Below are 16,695 nucleotides of genomic sequence, written 5' to 3' on the forward strand. Positions count from 1 at the left end.
CGAGTCATCTGACTACGTTTTGGAAGAGAGCTGAATACTTTCTAAGAGCAAAAAAAAAAAACTATGTATGAAAAACATGGTCCTCCGCTTACCAGAGAGAGGTGGTGGAAATGTAGTGCACCATCTGAATGAAGGGGAGAGGATCTGAAGTAGCTCCACAATTATTACAAACACACTGGAAAAGACAAGAAACACACAAATAGAACAAATGTTAGAAACCACATAAAACGTAAAATAAAGAAACCGATAATACAGTATCCCTAACCAACCTGTTCGAAAAGTGTCATGGCAAACTTCTGATGTGGGATGCAGTGCTTGGCTGTGCAGATGTCCTCCTTGGTCTCATCCGAGATGTGGAAGTGGATCCGCATCAGTAGATTCTCCTAGAGAAAAAAAAACACTGAGCATTTGGATCATTTCTAGTAACTGTGAGTCTGTGTGTGCGTGCGCTTTGGCTTTCTTATTTCTTCGATCCTTTTTTTTTGATAATTCTGAAACAAGATGTTTAGTGCCAGTGCAGTATAGCATGTTGGCTATTCCTACAGCATTTAAACAGTGAGGCATTTTTGAACGGTTGTTTGTGTATGTGTATCAGAGACAGTGAGTTGTGTGGTCCGGCTCTTATATTCATTTTTCTCTGTCAGCACTCACTTCACGTTAATCTGATCAAGTGAGAACAACACATCTATTTTTCATAAGAGTCCTTTTTATTCCCTGGCTGAACAAATTTAAAATCAATCGATCACACTGCAAGTTCCTGACAAAGGAATACAGGGTGAACGAGGGAGTGGGAGAGAAAGTGAAAGAGGTGAATAAGGCCATACATCAAATCTCTCCTTCCCTTCCTTTCATCTCACTAACAGCATGGACCACGCCTGCAACACCCGTACTACAACCCGCTACTTGCTACTCCATTTTACTCAAAACAATATACACAAGCAGCCAATCTGAAAACGTAGTTAATTACAGTTACCAAGGAAACAAAGAATCATTGAATCTATTTAAGGCAACACAATTTTTTTGTACCTAACTATTAAAAAACAACATGCATTACTTTATTTATTTATTTATTTACTTATTTTTTTGCAATCAGATCTGAGAGAAATAAAGCTGACAAAATGAAATGTACAAAAATATGTACACTAAATGAAGACTAAATGAAGTGCCATCTGAAATTTTCTTCTAAAATGAGCATTTTTTATCAAGCTTGTATGTTTAGGTTCAGTAATTTCACTTTAATGGCAATTAATAGGTCATTTTCGTTGCCATTAAAGTGAAATAACTGAACATACACATACGAGCTTGATAAAAATGCTCATTTTAGAATTAAAATTTCAGACGGCACTTAGAGGCTTTTGCATCTGAAGTCTTCAAATATAACGAATACGACTTGAAAACTCCCTAGTTTATATAACTATCAACCAAACATTCAAATAGCAGTGTTCAACAAAATATTTTGAGTGCTAGCTTGTGGTTTTGAAACACACAAAATATACACACATATTGCATTAAAAGTCATTTTTAATATAACTACTTTAAAACTACTGAACAGTGTTATTTTTGTGTTATTTGTTTACTATTATAGGATTTTATTAATATTTTAATATTTAGCTTTTATTTTTATATTTTCATTTTTCATTTTTATTTTAGTATAGGTTTTAGTAATTGTATTATTATGTGCTTTTGATATTTTTATTTTAATATTTCTATTAGCTTTATATTTATTTCAGTTAGTTTTAGTCATTTCAGTACTTAAAATTGTTTTATTTCAATTAGTTGACAAGGCAACATTTCCATTTAAGATATGTGTAATTATTATTTATTTATGCTTTATTTTATTTCAATTTTTAACATTTTTTAATAGTTTTAATAGTTTAGTTTTAGATAACAATATAACAACACTGCCTGAATAAAATGTATTAATCTCACATTGTCATCAATGGGAATTTTCACTTGAGCTATTTACAATGCATTCTGGTATTGCCTCAAAGGATACAGTGGCTCCAAAGAAAAGAAAAGAAAAGAAAAGAAAAGAAAAGAAAAGAAAAGAAAGAAAGAAAGAAAGAAAGAAAGAAAGAAAGAAAGAAAGAAAGAAAGAAAGAAAGAAAGAAAGAAAGAAAGAAAGAAAGAAAGAAAGAAAGAAAGATGAATAAGTAATTTGGACACCTCAATTTCACTCAGCTAGAAAGCTTTGTGCACTATATAATATTAAAATCAGCAAAGTATCATTATGTCATACTACTCTTCGCAAAAAGTAGCTTTCTGTACAGTAGTTCTGTTGCTACTAGTTACAACTCTATAATAACTCTAAGTTCACTGAGCTCAGAAATAAAGACTCTTCACATATTGAATTCAAACTAATTTTTCACTCTGAAAAATATCACATCTCATGCCCGCCGCTAGACACTTCTCATTGAGTATCACACAACAAATCATTAGTGTATGAAGCGTTTCATTTCCGGCTCAGATAATAACGGAGCTATTTATGCAGGGGTGCAGATGTGCAGAGGAGCGAGGCAGAAATGAAGAGTTGGCATTTCACTAATGTACTGCCTGTCATCTGGTGCACGTGAGGAGAGGGGTCGGCATCTAAAAGTGGAGACGGATGGCACAACGAGCACTTTGGCCCTGTGCCTGCATCTGCCTCGCAAATGCAGCAGTCAAACAAATGGGAGAAATCATGGCAGTTCCATTCAACAGATCGTCGGCTAAAAATAATGAGGCCCACGACAGAAACAGACCTTTGTTACCGAACTGCAGACGAGGTGCTAATTGAGCTAAATAACACTTTGATGATGCTGTCTTTTGTGACCTTATGAGTAAGCACAGCTGCATTAAAATATCTATAGAGGAAAAACCCTGACATAGACAGTACAGGCTGCATATAAATGGGTATTTAAGATGGAGCCAATCACTGGGTCTCTCGGCGAACTATCTTGATTGGACAGGTCAGCCGCTCGCCCGTGAATGATCGTTCAATTGCTTATTTGCTTAAAAGCAATTATCTGTATTGATGCTCATGCGGTGTGTCCTTTAAGGACATAAATGTGAGATAAACACAATCTATGGTCCTTAATCAGGTGTGGCCGAATAATCAGGTCTGGGGATTAGAGGAGTGGGTTGGGGAGTACAAGAAGACCTTATAGAAAGCTTCCACATCCTTAATGATCACATCCAAGCTCATCTAAAGCAACAGCAGGGCCCGTCCATATGTCTGCTGTCATATGCCTGTAAAACCCACAATGTTCACAGCCATAAATCTAAATATGCACTCAAAAAAATGGCTCTGTTGCAAAATCCAATGAATGTGTGAGCAGCCTACCAGTCTACATAGGCAACTACCTTACATACGATGTGTTCTTAGGTTCCTAATGTGAACCATAATTGTATTATGGTATTGTGATCCATCTAGCAGTTTTTGAACGCAAGCAAACATCTTGTTTGAAACAGTGTTATTATAGCTAAAATTAATAAATAAAAACTTTTGCTACCTGAAATAAAAATAGTAACTAACATAACTGGGAAAAACTAAAACTGCATATATATATATATCTCAAAACCAAGGAAGCTGGAATACTGAATCTCTTAAAAATAATGACTTAAAACTGCTTCATTTTTAGCAACTCTATTATTAATGTTCGTCAAATGAAACGCAAGTGAGGCACTTCCATTACCCCTCACAGGTGATTCCAGCTCAGTCAGGGGCTAGCATGTGGCTAAGCTAACATCTTCATGCTCAAAAAGCAAATAAAATACATAGAGCACATATATTGCATGAAATAGTCCATTATAATTACACCAAATTACTCTGAAGTGCTGAATAAAATATATTAATTGGACCATTTTTACTGTGCTTGTCACAACGCATTCTAGGATTGCCTCGTCCAAGAAGGATACAGTGGCAATTAAACAATTAAAAATGTATACATTTTTGGTGCATTGTAAGTGGCATTAATTTTAAAGAAATAAAGCACAAACATTCTTTTTAAGCATTTCACATTTTAAAACCGATATAATGTTCCAAATAATTACAACAGAATTATGTACTGGAACAATATCATAGTTCATGTGATGAACTAAAACTTTGGCTACTCTGCTTGGGGAAACTGGCTTTACACCACACATCCACTAAAATCTCCTGGTGGTTGAAAGTCATTGCAAAATGTCTCAAAATTTAGGAGTTAGTTCTGAAAAAAAGGTCTATTGTCATTTGTTTGCAAATGTGACTTGATTTGATAGTTTTATCTAGTGTGATGTCTTAAGTGCACATTAAGTTGTCAAATACTTTTTGTTGCCACTGTACATACAGTACTTGCTGACAAAACATCTAAAAACTAGGTTCACTAGGTCTTGGAACATACCTAATAAAAGTTCACAGACAGAATTAACATGAGATCATGTCACAAAATCATATTAGATAAAAGCCAACAACGGAAAGAAAAAAAACCATCCATTATTTCACCAGTTAAATATAGATCAACCTCAGATGGTTTTATTTAAAATCTCATTGCATTCTAAGAGAATCCTATCAGCCAGACATTTTGAATCAAATATACTTATCAAAAATACAGCAACATGCCTGCCAGAGACGTCGCCAAAGCACATCTGTTTCAGTGCACAGAGTAATATATGAATATTACAAAAAGTTGTCAAACTTCAGCTGTCTGCCTTTCTCCAGAGTTATTTTCCTGACGCTGCTCAGACTTCATGTTTCCATTTCTACCACTCTTCAAACCACACAAGGATGTGCACAAGCAGCAGTGCCTGAAATTCAACACCTAACATCTCTGGAATCTAAGATCAAAGTTGACAAAATCCAAGAGAGGAACAGAAAAAGACAGAACTGGAAGAGGTGATGCGAGGAGAGAAGAAAGCAGGGTTGAGGAGAGGTGAGAGGAGGAAATGCCTGAGAGAGGGATGAGAACAGAGGAGGTAAGACGGGTATAGCTGATCACTGTGTCAGCAAAAAGAGAAAAGTAACTTATTAGGGGAAAGCATGAAAAAAGAGGTGAGATGGGGAATAAAACAAAAGTCTTACGAAACACTCAGCCGCGTCGTCCATGATGCCCAGCTGGAAGCGTTGCTCGTCTTGGAAGGTTTTGGCCAGAGCGCTGCGCAGAGCATCCGATGGGAGCACCTTCTCACTGCTGAACTGGAACTGGGCAAAGATGCTCTGAAACCACAAAGGGAAACAGCACCTCAAAGTAAGAAAGAGAAACTGATGCAACCAAGAAACGCCACAGCACACAGCAGCTTTCGGCAGCCTGCCCGCTTACTGTGGAGAGAATATACACATCAAGAGAGGAGGGCTGACATACTGTACTGTAAAAACATTACACCGCAATACAACCAATCACAGACTCTGTTAGGACAAATCAATAAACAAACACAGAGGCTGTTTCAAAACGTAGTGACTTGCCTACTTAGTCCTTAGAAAGCATTTTTGTATATGATGGCCAACAATGCAGTCTAGCTACATAGATCAGCTGGTTTTGAAGGACAGCAAACATGCCAACATGCCTCTGATAACATCACCAATGTTCTGAAGAACAACAAATGCTTAAGTTCCCACTGCAGTCAATAATTTTATCCGTTAAAACTCATCTTTGATCACCAAAATGACACATTTAAACATTTTTTTTTCCTGTGAAAAAAAATCTTCATGCCTTAAAATAGCTTGAATGTAACTCTACACCCTTTCCTCATTTATTATGTGCGGATATATGAATATGTTAATTAGCCCTGCCTCCACTCACTCGCACGAGAGATCCACTCGGTGAACTTACTGAGGTAAACGCTGCACAATGGTATTGCTTTTTACAATGCCAGACACATAACGGTAATGTGTTGCTAATGTTACACAAATCATGTCCCCATTTGCGAGTCAGACAGCTGTCTTCTAACGATCAGTATCCTTAGAAATACTTTGAACACCTTACTGTCAGTGGAGAAAGGCATATAGTTCATCATAACATCGTTACACATCATACACCCGCTATAAATCTACCCGATTTTTTATATCAACAGAAAAATATATCGGGATTTATTCTCTAGAGACTCTCCTGCTTCAGAGCAGTCATGGTTAATGATATGCTTAAAGCCCGCCGGAACGTTGACATGATTGGTTACAAGGTAGTTTGTGACGTCAGAAACACCAGTGATTTCAAACCACGGGTTTGAGACGGCCTTTTTTTCACTGCAGTTTTAAATAGAAAATACTCAGCAGTGGTGTTGGCTTATGAATTTGCATTTTGCACATGGTTTGTCCTAAAGCATCTTAAAAACACCACATAGACATATAAACAACATTGATACACCTAAATATAAACTTTATAAATATAAACACCTAAGTATAAAACTTGACACACCTAAAAGTTAAGGCAATACTAGTTTATTTATTTAGCAAATTATAAACAAAATAGGGTCCCACTTTATATTATGTGGCCTTAACTACTATGTACTTACATCAAAAAATAAGTACAATGTACTTATTGGGTTCATATTGAATTGCAAAACACTTTTGCTGCTATTGAGGTGGGATACGGGTAAGGTTAGGGACAGGTTTGGTGGTATGGGTAGGTTTAAGGGTAGGGGTAAGGGTTAAGGGATGGGTCAACAGTGTAATTATAAATGTAATTATAGAAATTAATTACAGATGTAATTACATGCAGGTGTTTTTAAAATATAAGTACAATGTAAAAACATGTATGTACACAATAAGTGCATTGTATCAAATGATTAATTTAAATGTAAGTACATAGTAGTTAAGGCCACTTAATATAAAGTGGGTCCCAAAATAGTAATTTAAATTGCCTTATGTTAGCAGAATAAAGAGGAAAAATACAAACATCTTAAGTGAGGGTAAACATAAAATTGAATGTTTAGGCAGCCATAAACTAGTATGTCAAAATGTGTCTATGATGCCAAAAAATAATAAGTAGTAAACTCCTTTTTAACAGTTAATGTTTAAACAGATTTGAACGTCCAATAAAACAAAGAAAATGTGCCCACCAATTCTGTCTAAATGGGTGGATCAGTACGTTTTGAAACACAGCAAAAGTTAAATGTTTCTAAGCAGGCAGGTCACTAGAATTTTAAGCAGTTAATATTGGATTTCCAATAATTTCCAATAATTTCCAATAATACCCTAAAATGTTGTCTAGGTAGGCAGCTCATTAGACTTTCAAACAGCTAATGTATGAAATATCCAATAACGTCCAAAAATACAATACTACCATTTAAGTTCAGTAACATTTTAACTTTTTAGTTAGATTTCTTTAATGTCTTGAAAGATGTCTCTTAAAGGTGCTAAAGAGGATGTTTTGTTTTATACAATTTTGCAATATTACTTGAAACTGTCTTTACTAACTGATAAAAGACTATTTATTAGATGCACTGAAAGGAATGATATTAATATACATCATCTGTGCACGAGGTAGGGCCTTAAAAACATCAGCCAATCGCGTAAACGATTGGCCCTCTGGCTTGTCAATCACTGCCATGACGTTCCTTGTGAGAGACGAGCGCGGCTGCGTGCTCCAGTAACTTTCCACACTCCACAGGTGCCGCATGCAATGTTTTTGTCAGGAGACAGGAATAACAACTGCAGATTATGAGTTACCTGCAGTGAATCCGACATAATGAATCCACTAACATGACACAGCGAATGCCGGTGGTAAACACTCGTGTTCCAATACTCGTGCACGAGTTTTGAGAGGCGTTCCCTCGAAATGAGCTGTGAAGGAGGGGGGCTGTTCTTACGCATGTGCTCATTTACAGTCTTTGGTTTCTCAGTCGACGAAAAGATCCTCTTTAGCACCTTTAAGTTCACTAAGGCTGTTATTTTCTTTGATCAAAAATACAGTAAAATGCCAATACTGTAATACTGTACAGTATTGCTACAATTTAAAATAGCTGTTATCTATTTTAATATATTTTAAAATATAATTTATTCTTGTGATGGCAAAGCTGAATTTTCAGCAGCCATTACTCCAGCCTTCACTGTCACATGATCCTGCAGAAATCATTCTAATATGGTGCTCAAGACACATTTCTTATTATTATAATTGATAAAACAGTGGTGCTGCGTAATATTTTTGTGGAAACCAAGATACTTTTTTAATATTCGTTTATGAATAGAAAATTCAAGAGCATTTATTTGAAATACATTTTTTAAAAACATCTTTACTGTCATTTTTGATCCATTTAATGCATCCTTGCTTAATAAAAGTACTAACTTCTGTCCAAAAAAAAAATTCTGATCCCAAACATTTGGATGGTATAGGGTAAGTAGAAGCTCATTAGTTCTGAAATGGAGTGAAAATGGAGTGAGCTTTCAAATGGGCCCAAAAGGTAGATACATTCAAACAGATTTATGCCTACTTCTTCACAACATAAAATTTTGTGGACTCTCACACCCCTCATTCCATTGGACAAGCTCGTCCCTGTAGCACCGGTTGGGAAACATCTAACTAAGATACTGAGCTCATTAACAGTGAACGGTCAAACAAATGCAGAGTCCTAAATGCCTGCGGTGGAATCTATTCTCCTGTCCATCAGCATTGGCACTGTTATTGAACTCAATGAACAATGACTGCAACACAATGCTCTCTCACCAGAGGACATCCTGATAAGCTGAACAAATGGACTCGGGCAAAACTCACAGTGCAAAGGCAAATATTCACTGCGGCTGCAAACACACACACACATACTGCAGTTTTAAAACCCTCATATATGCAGTGGGCACAGTGCCCAAGGCAGTCCCCCTATATGAAGGTGGGATGGGGGGTTTACCCCTGAGTGGGACGGGCCGGTGGCTCTGGAACAGGTAATGCAGTGTGATGACTGCACTGCGCCAAGGAGAGAAAGAAAGAGAATGGAGGGAGGGTGGAAGAAAATGAGAGAAAGAGTGGGAGGGACAGATGTAGAGGGTTATGTACCCCACTGAGGAAACTCGATGAGAGGAAAATTCAGCCACTGCATCATTTCCCCATGCAGCTCTAATCACACACTGCTCAGCCCAGCTAAGAGCCTGGAGTGATTTTCGCCTATGGACATATTTTAATGTCCTCTTCCTTACCCATCTCTCTCCCTCTCTCTCGGAGCTGATGAAACACTCAGGACAGATAAGGGCCAAATGGAAGTCTGGTGTGTGTACGCAGCAAATATATCACTCGGGCAATCAGTGCCCAACCAAACTGCAGCTCTGTTCCGCTCTCCTCAGCGAGAGTGGGACAGCAGCACACGCCCTCACACGCTTGCGACAAACTCAGAGCTCAGATCTGATGTAGAAGAATGTCTAACTAAAGAAATCCGTTCTCAAAATGTAAGAAAAAAAACAACTGTTGAAAAGCATATGGTGTGTTTTATAAGCTTGTTTCAATGTAGATTTGTGTGTAGTTTTCTTAAGTCGCAGTGGAACAACACGGCGCAGCTTGGCTCGCTTTACTTTCAGTTTGCTTTTCCACTGCAGTTGAGAACTTCAAATGGGGTGGGATTATAGACTGATCTTTATAGTTGCGCCGCCTCTACTGCCGGGAATCCACCCCTCGGCTGCGAGCGAGAGGAACGTCTGCACCTCGTCTACTGACCACGATACAGCCATTTCTTTTTTTAAGTTGCGTGCGATGGTCAAGACGTTTAAAAAAGTCACATTTGTCACATAACAAATTATACTGCGGTGGCTGTTACTGACTAAATCTAGCGGGTTTGGTGTCTTGTGTTTCAAATCCAATGACGCTGGTAGTGACGAGTCTCTCTGACCAATTAGTAATCTGCAGTGTTTACACGTCGCATTTTAGTATCGGTACAGCTCGCTTGTGAGTAGTGGTGTAATGTAACAAAGTAATAATACTTTGTTTGGGAGAATCTGTACTTTAATTGAGTTTTTCTGTCAACTTTTACTTTTACTCCACTACATTTCCTAAATAAAATGTATACTTTTGTATATGTATACATTTTCCCAAAGTATTTTCGTTACTTACTACAAAATAAAGTAGGAAGAACACAGACCAAGCAAGCATGTGCAAACAAGTGCTTGCACAACCGCTGTTGATTTCATTTTCCGGGTTGCGTCCGTTGCTGGAGCGGCTGAGGAGAGTGCGCTGCCATTATACAGTACAAGAGCGACCTCTAGAGGCGAAATAAAAAACTATCACTGATGCCTCGTAGAGTTTGTTTTGACACATGATGTGAGGCTGCGCGCTGTACAGAGCGGGACACTTCAAAACGGATTTAAAATATAGACTACAAAATGGTATGTCATACAGTGTACACTACAGTACATGTTTTCATATCATTATAAAGTAATTAGTTTGCTGACTAGATGCTGCATTAGTGGAGAACAGTAGTATGTTTGCCGTCGAGGCTGAGAGGATGCTAACATTAGTAGTACCTCAAGCAGTTAAAACAATGTGACAAAAACACCAACTGTTTAATGTCACGATTGTTACCATTCATTTGCATTAGTTTATATCCATTTGTTCGCTGTTACGCATTCATTATCCAGCGAAGTTGCATATTTAAACTGTATCCTCATCATGCAGCGACAGAAACATAAATCAGAAATGTATTCGATTTCACTTCTTTTTTTATCGGCACTGTAACATATTTTGACTAGATAATCATCAAGTTTTCTAAAATAGAGGCAAATAATGTGTGTAAGTGTACATATAATAGATCTATGCTATGCCTTTGTGTGTAAAGATGGAAATTTTTAAGCATGACTGTTTTGGATTTGTAGAAAATGGTAACACTTTACAAATAAGGTTAATAAAAGTATTGTTCATTTTTAATTTCAACATTTGCATTTTAACATTTTAAAAGTTGTCTCTTACATTAGTTATAATGCACTATGAATTAACATGAACGATCAATGTATAATTAATATATTAGTATTTTTACATTTAAAAATTACAATAAACATTTAGCATTTTTTTAATTCAAATAAACAAAATGTAAGAAAGAGTTAAAACTGAACACAATCTTGCTGCTCAAACTGTGTCTAGAAAAATTTTTAATAATATATTTTTGCTCCTTTTGTATTTTACATTTACTTGTACTTTTACTTTCAATACTTAAGTTTACGTACGTTTAATATCAAAAAAATACTTTTCGTACTTAAAGGATTAGTCCACTTTGAAATACACTTTTCCTGATAAATTTACTCGCCCCTATGTCATCCAAGATGTTCATGTCTTTCTTTCGTCAGTCGAAAAGAAATAAAATATTTGTTTCTTCGAAAAGAAAAACATTCCAGGATTTTTCTCCTTACAGTGGATTTCAATGGCTACCAACAGATTGAAGGTCAAAATAACAGTTTCAGTGCAGCTTCAAGGGCTTTAAACGATACCAGATGAGTAATAAGGATCTTATCTAGCGAATCGATCGGTCATTTTCGAAAAAAATACAACCGTTTATGCTTTATAAACAAAATATCGCATTGAACGTACTTTCCGCTTCCGCATTCTTCATAACGCTTACGCTGAATGTTCTACGCCTTCCCTATTCTACTTACGGAACGAACGCGGCGCCAGTTTCGTTTTTTTCCGTAACTTGAATAGGGAAGGCATAGGTCTTTATTTTGTTCTTTATTTTTTGGTGCACTAAAAGTATTCTTGTCACTTTATAATATTAAGATAATTCATATGAGTTCAGTGGTTCTGTTTCAAATATGTTTTTAGTACCTTTATGGACCTTGAGAGTTTGAATGGCTTTGCTCTCAACAGAGGCCTCACTGAGCCATCAGATTTCATCAACAATATCTTAATTTGTGTTCGGAAGATGAACGAAGGTCTTACGGCAGTAGAACGACATGAGGGCGAGTAATAAATGACATTATTTTAATTTTTGGGTGAACTAACTCTTTAATTTCTTCACGTTCTCCTCTGTCTGGATCACAGTTGAGCACACAAGCCCTTCAAAGTATACTCTATTGACCGTGAGCGCGGATGAATGCGCTCTGACCACTACCTAATGGACCTAATTTTCAAGCGCTTACATGCGCGCTGTTGTCCGCGCAGACACAAAAATCGAACTGCACACAGATAGTGTGTGAGGACATCAGCAGTCTGTGCTGATGATGAAAATTACATCACGTGGAGTGTTCACAAGCTACAGCGGAACGCAGACATGGTAATACTTTCAGCTCAGAGCCGTGACACACCAAGTTGACTGTTGGGCCGCTGTTTAAAGTATTTCAGTGTGCCGCACCATTGCCACTAGTTGGACCCACATCTGCGGCTTTTCAGCCAATTGAGCATAAGCGGCAGCAAAAGCCCATCAAGGCAAGAAATCACTCTGACTGGCTGCTCTTAGAAAACCAGTGAATGAGAAGGAAAAACGGAAGTGATAAGATGACAAAATGGTAAGCAAGTGCTGCTTTGTTTACAGTTTCTTATTTCTTTGGGTTTTCCTTTTTAAATAACAAATACAGACTACTGCCACTTGCTGGCAAGGAGAGTTACTTCCTCTCAAGCAGGCTCAGAACATTCGTGCAAGCTGGCCATTGGCTGTAGTCTTTGCGATGTTCCAGCACAATTTTTAGCCCAGACATAGGTGATGTGAGGCAACAGTCGGCTTTTGAGACCGCTAGTTCTTTGATATCAGTTTGATTTGTCTGGGCCTTTATAGTCCTGGCCAGGCTTGTCTTCAGCTTGTCTAGATGGTCTCCCAGTCTGGCCAGCTGAAGAGGGCTCAAAACCTCTTTAAAATAAGCCAAAAGACCAGCTTAACAAGGTGCGGAGACAAGTAAACCATATTAGGCTGTTTTCTCAGCAGGCATGATTATTTTATTGAAATAATCCAAACAATGTGGAATATTCAGCTTCTGCTCATGGATATCTAGTTAACTTGCTACTTGCCTCAAACTCTTGAGAATCTTTCAAAGACATGATGCAACTAACCTGAAAAATGTACACAAATCCAGAGACTAGTTAACTCCCAGCTTCACTGGTTCTTATGCTGGTCAAAGAGCCTGCAAACCAATACCGACACATAAACCAGTCTGAACCAGTCCTGACCTTCCCAACAAGGACATTCGTCCAAACTTCTCGAGGTTCAGCCAAAAACTGCCTTGAGTTTTTATATTATATAATGAGAGATTGTAGAACTGGGAATCCCATTTGAGGATAGAGTTGTCCATGTGTGTAATAGCAGGTAATGTAAAGTGTGGCAGTGTGTGTGATGTAAAGTCCTTCTCATCTCAAACAAGGACATGGAACCCAACTGGACAGGCTGTACTCAAACTATGCAAGTCCAGTCATATGCATACATATACATGCACAAACAAACCACCAGAGATTGTGGTGTCAGCTGTGAGCCCTCAAGCGTAGCCTGTGAAATGAGACATTAACCTCCACTCAAAGACACTAGACACAGTCCTCAGCAGTGACACATATCATCTGCACTGCTCAAAACTCACAAAGGCAATGAGAAAGTACACACATGCACACACACCCTCACAGAGACAGCAATCTTGTGACGCACGTAAATATATTAATATTAAACACTCCCTGGGCTCAGTTTTCAAATTGCAGAGGGATTGAATCTCATGCTGATTATGAGTTTGTAATTGGGTTTAACTCAATCGTCGATTCGCACTACATAAAACGGCACAAACATGGAGGTGTCACTGGAACTTCTATAATAGGAAACATCACCGTAATAGAGGTGGCAGCTTGTGTGAGTGACTGTGACTTTGCATTTCTTTAGTTTGTATATGTGTGTGCTGCCTCAAGCACTGCAGTTCCTCAGCAGGGCCGATGGTCAGTAGAGGTCACCAACCTCAAGGCACTATCACACCTCGTGAAGTGGCAGTAATGTGGGCCCTTGTCACCCAATGTCACAATTCAGCCTCTGTGACATGCAGCCTCTCTGGTGACAACCTCTCATAAAATGACAAATTACTAGTAACAATAAACGTAAAGTAAAAATGCAATGAATAAAAGGAGCCAATCAGTAAATAATATTGGCCAAGTGTTGCATACTTGTGCAAACAATCAATATGAGATTTTTCATCTTCATTCCCCTAGGCTCATTTACATCTCAGTAAATAAACATGATATTCCCCACAGTAAGAACGCTTTCAAATGAACACATTTGTAGAATTCGGTTTGTAGAAAGGAGCGGTGTGGTGAGGGCATATTTCAGCACTCATTAGTAGCGTTAGATCATTAAATTTCAATAACATGGCTGGCAACCAGGCGGCTGGCGGGTGGCACGCGTGAGGAACTCTCAGAACCAATCGGCCGAAACTAACGTTCCTCCATTAGAAATTAAAGAGGTGACATAATGTATGCCATTCAAGGTTATATGGTAGGGGACAGCCAGAGCCACATGAGATTACATGCCACCAGTCCACAGAGGGTTTGGCAGGAAAAGATCTCAGGGTGAGACCTGAGGGACTGGAATCCGCCTCAGAGTCAGGCATTCAGCTTTAGAGCAAACTTTTAGCACAGGGCCTAAACAGAAGCCTGCCGTCGTGTTATTAAGAGGAAAAACCTATGCTGCCTTAACACTGCTGAAAAATTATGCAGTCAACTCGAAGGCATCTGTCATTTCAGGTACTGCAAGACAAATTATTTTGAGAAGCACAGTCATTCTTTTTCCTTTCAAATCATAATGGAGGCTTAAAGCTTGTTTGCTTGGACGTGTTTAAAATTAAAAAAGTCTCTTTCTAAGTCTGCCATTTTTTTCAGAACACAAACACATCACCTGGACGATATCAATTGCTTTAAGACCCCGAATGGTTTAACAGTGAATAGGAATGGAGCTAAATTTAGCAACAGGTTTAATATGGTGAGAAAACAGAAGCAGGAGAAAAACAGCCAAGAGTGTGAGTGACGAAGAAAGAATGGAAGAGCAGGAGAAGGACAAGAAGAACATATCCTGGTAAACAGTCATAAATCCTGGCAAATATTTGAAAGCGTTCTCATGATACGGCTTTGTGTCACCACAGCAGAGTGATTTCTGATGCCTCAGCACTTCACACACACTTCATTTAGAGAGAGAGCGAGAGCACATTTCAATCACTGTGATGGATTTCACACAGGCTCATTTGTGTTTCTTATCAACAAAGTAGCCCAGAGAAAACAGCACTATCTATCTATCTATCTATCTATATGCATGTATTTATGTATGTTTGTATGTACAGTGTGTATGCATCTATCTTTATCCATCCATCCATCCATCGTCTGTCTATCTGTCTATCCATCTATCCACTTATGAGATGTCTGTCTGTTCGTTTAGTCGTCTATCCATCTATCCATCCATCGAGCCATCCAGATTACTCTTGAATATTGACTACAAAACTGTATCACCAAGTCCAAATCCTACAGTTTTGCAAGTTTTACCACACACACATAACTCATTCTTATTGCAAAATAATAATTCAACTCAAACAAATATTTTATGGCCATTTATTATTTTATTTGATCCATACAACCATCCATCCATTCATCCATCCATCGACCAGAACCAAGTACATAAACATTAAAGACTCAGGACCATAGAGTTTCTCTATCCTCATAGAGGCACCACTTTAACATAACTCACTTTGACTTCTGCAACACCCTACAGACAATTCCACAGAGCCAACAGGCCACTTATGTCCAGTCTCACAACTAAAGACAACCAACTCCAAGGAAACCAAGACTAAGAAGCAAAGACTGTCTTTGGCGTGACACTGGGCTATCAGAGAACAGAGTAGCCAAGGTAACAGGTAGCCGTGGAAACAATGGAGCAGGACCCGTGCTTACATCTGCAGAGAAACCAAGTGTTCAGTTCAGAGAGAGCAAGACGCCTGGACATGAAATAAAGAGGTAAATCACTCAACACCAGAACAAGATTAGACCAGACACAAAGTAGAGAAAGAAAAAGACCTTTCAATCCATCAGGCTATTTGTACTTCTTTTCTCTCAGGCGTAAACACAGCCAACAAGAAACGTTGGTATTTTTGGAAACAAATGGCCAAGTACAAATCTGACGGCAAAGTTTCTTTTAACACAAAACAAGGATCCTCTTAAAGAAATATGTCAGTTTTATGACTTTTTACCGGTATGTGACACCTTTAAATAGCACAGCTACTTTTAGCCTGAGGGCAACTAGAGAACAGGATATTGTTTGAATGAGAGGCCTTTGCTTGTTATTTAAAAAGAGAACTGAGTTGCTTTTCCTAGCATATATCTCCCTCTCCTCCTCCACCTCCCATCTCTATCAGCCGTCAGGCAGGAAATTAAAAAGACTTCCTCGAAAAGAGCGACAGTGCTCTTGATGTTGAGAATCTCATTTCCATTCTGGTCCTGTGCTACAGTAAGGTCAGTGAGGAAGTCAATTAGTCCGAGCAGCCTCTACCCTCACCGTACTGGATCATTAGAAGAGCAGACTGGGCACTCTAGGAGACTCTTGTAGCCTCAAGCTACTTTTCTGAGAAAGCAATACTAACAGTTAGCACTTCTAGATCTGGTATGCACAACAGGGCCCTTTTTGGGAGGAACTGGTAACACTCACCTTCAGAGCGCAGAAGATGCACGAGTCCTCCATGCACTTGTGGGTGTTCAGCTGACGGAAGCTTCTGCGGAAGATGTCAAGATGCCAAAGGACCTGCGGTCAAGAGAACAGAAGGGTTAAGTCAACTAGTGAAAGTGCGTGAAATTCGTCAGGTGGACACTGAAGTGCCCATCAACGAAAACATCTTAT

General features: G+C 38.4%; 1 protein-coding gene across 1 annotated transcript in view; it reads right to left on the reverse strand.

The window, feature by feature from the left end:
- usp54b (ubiquitin specific peptidase 54b) overlaps positions 1 to 16,695 on the reverse strand; it is a 207,456-nt gene that overhangs the window by 114,636 nt on the left and 76,125 nt on the right. Inside the window, 4 exon segments of the mRNA XM_048169864.1 lie at positions 93 to 175; positions 270 to 383; positions 5,039 to 5,173; positions 16,507 to 16,599. Coding sequence (XP_048025821.1) covers positions 93 to 175; positions 270 to 383; positions 5,039 to 5,173; positions 16,507 to 16,599 — 425 coding nt within the window.

Source organism: Megalobrama amblycephala, linkage group LG20 (genome assembly GCF_018812025.1).
Source record: "Megalobrama amblycephala isolate DHTTF-2021 linkage group LG20, ASM1881202v1, whole genome shotgun sequence".
NCBI classification, from domain to species: domain Eukaryota; kingdom Metazoa; phylum Chordata; class Actinopteri; order Cypriniformes; family Xenocyprididae; genus Megalobrama; species Megalobrama amblycephala.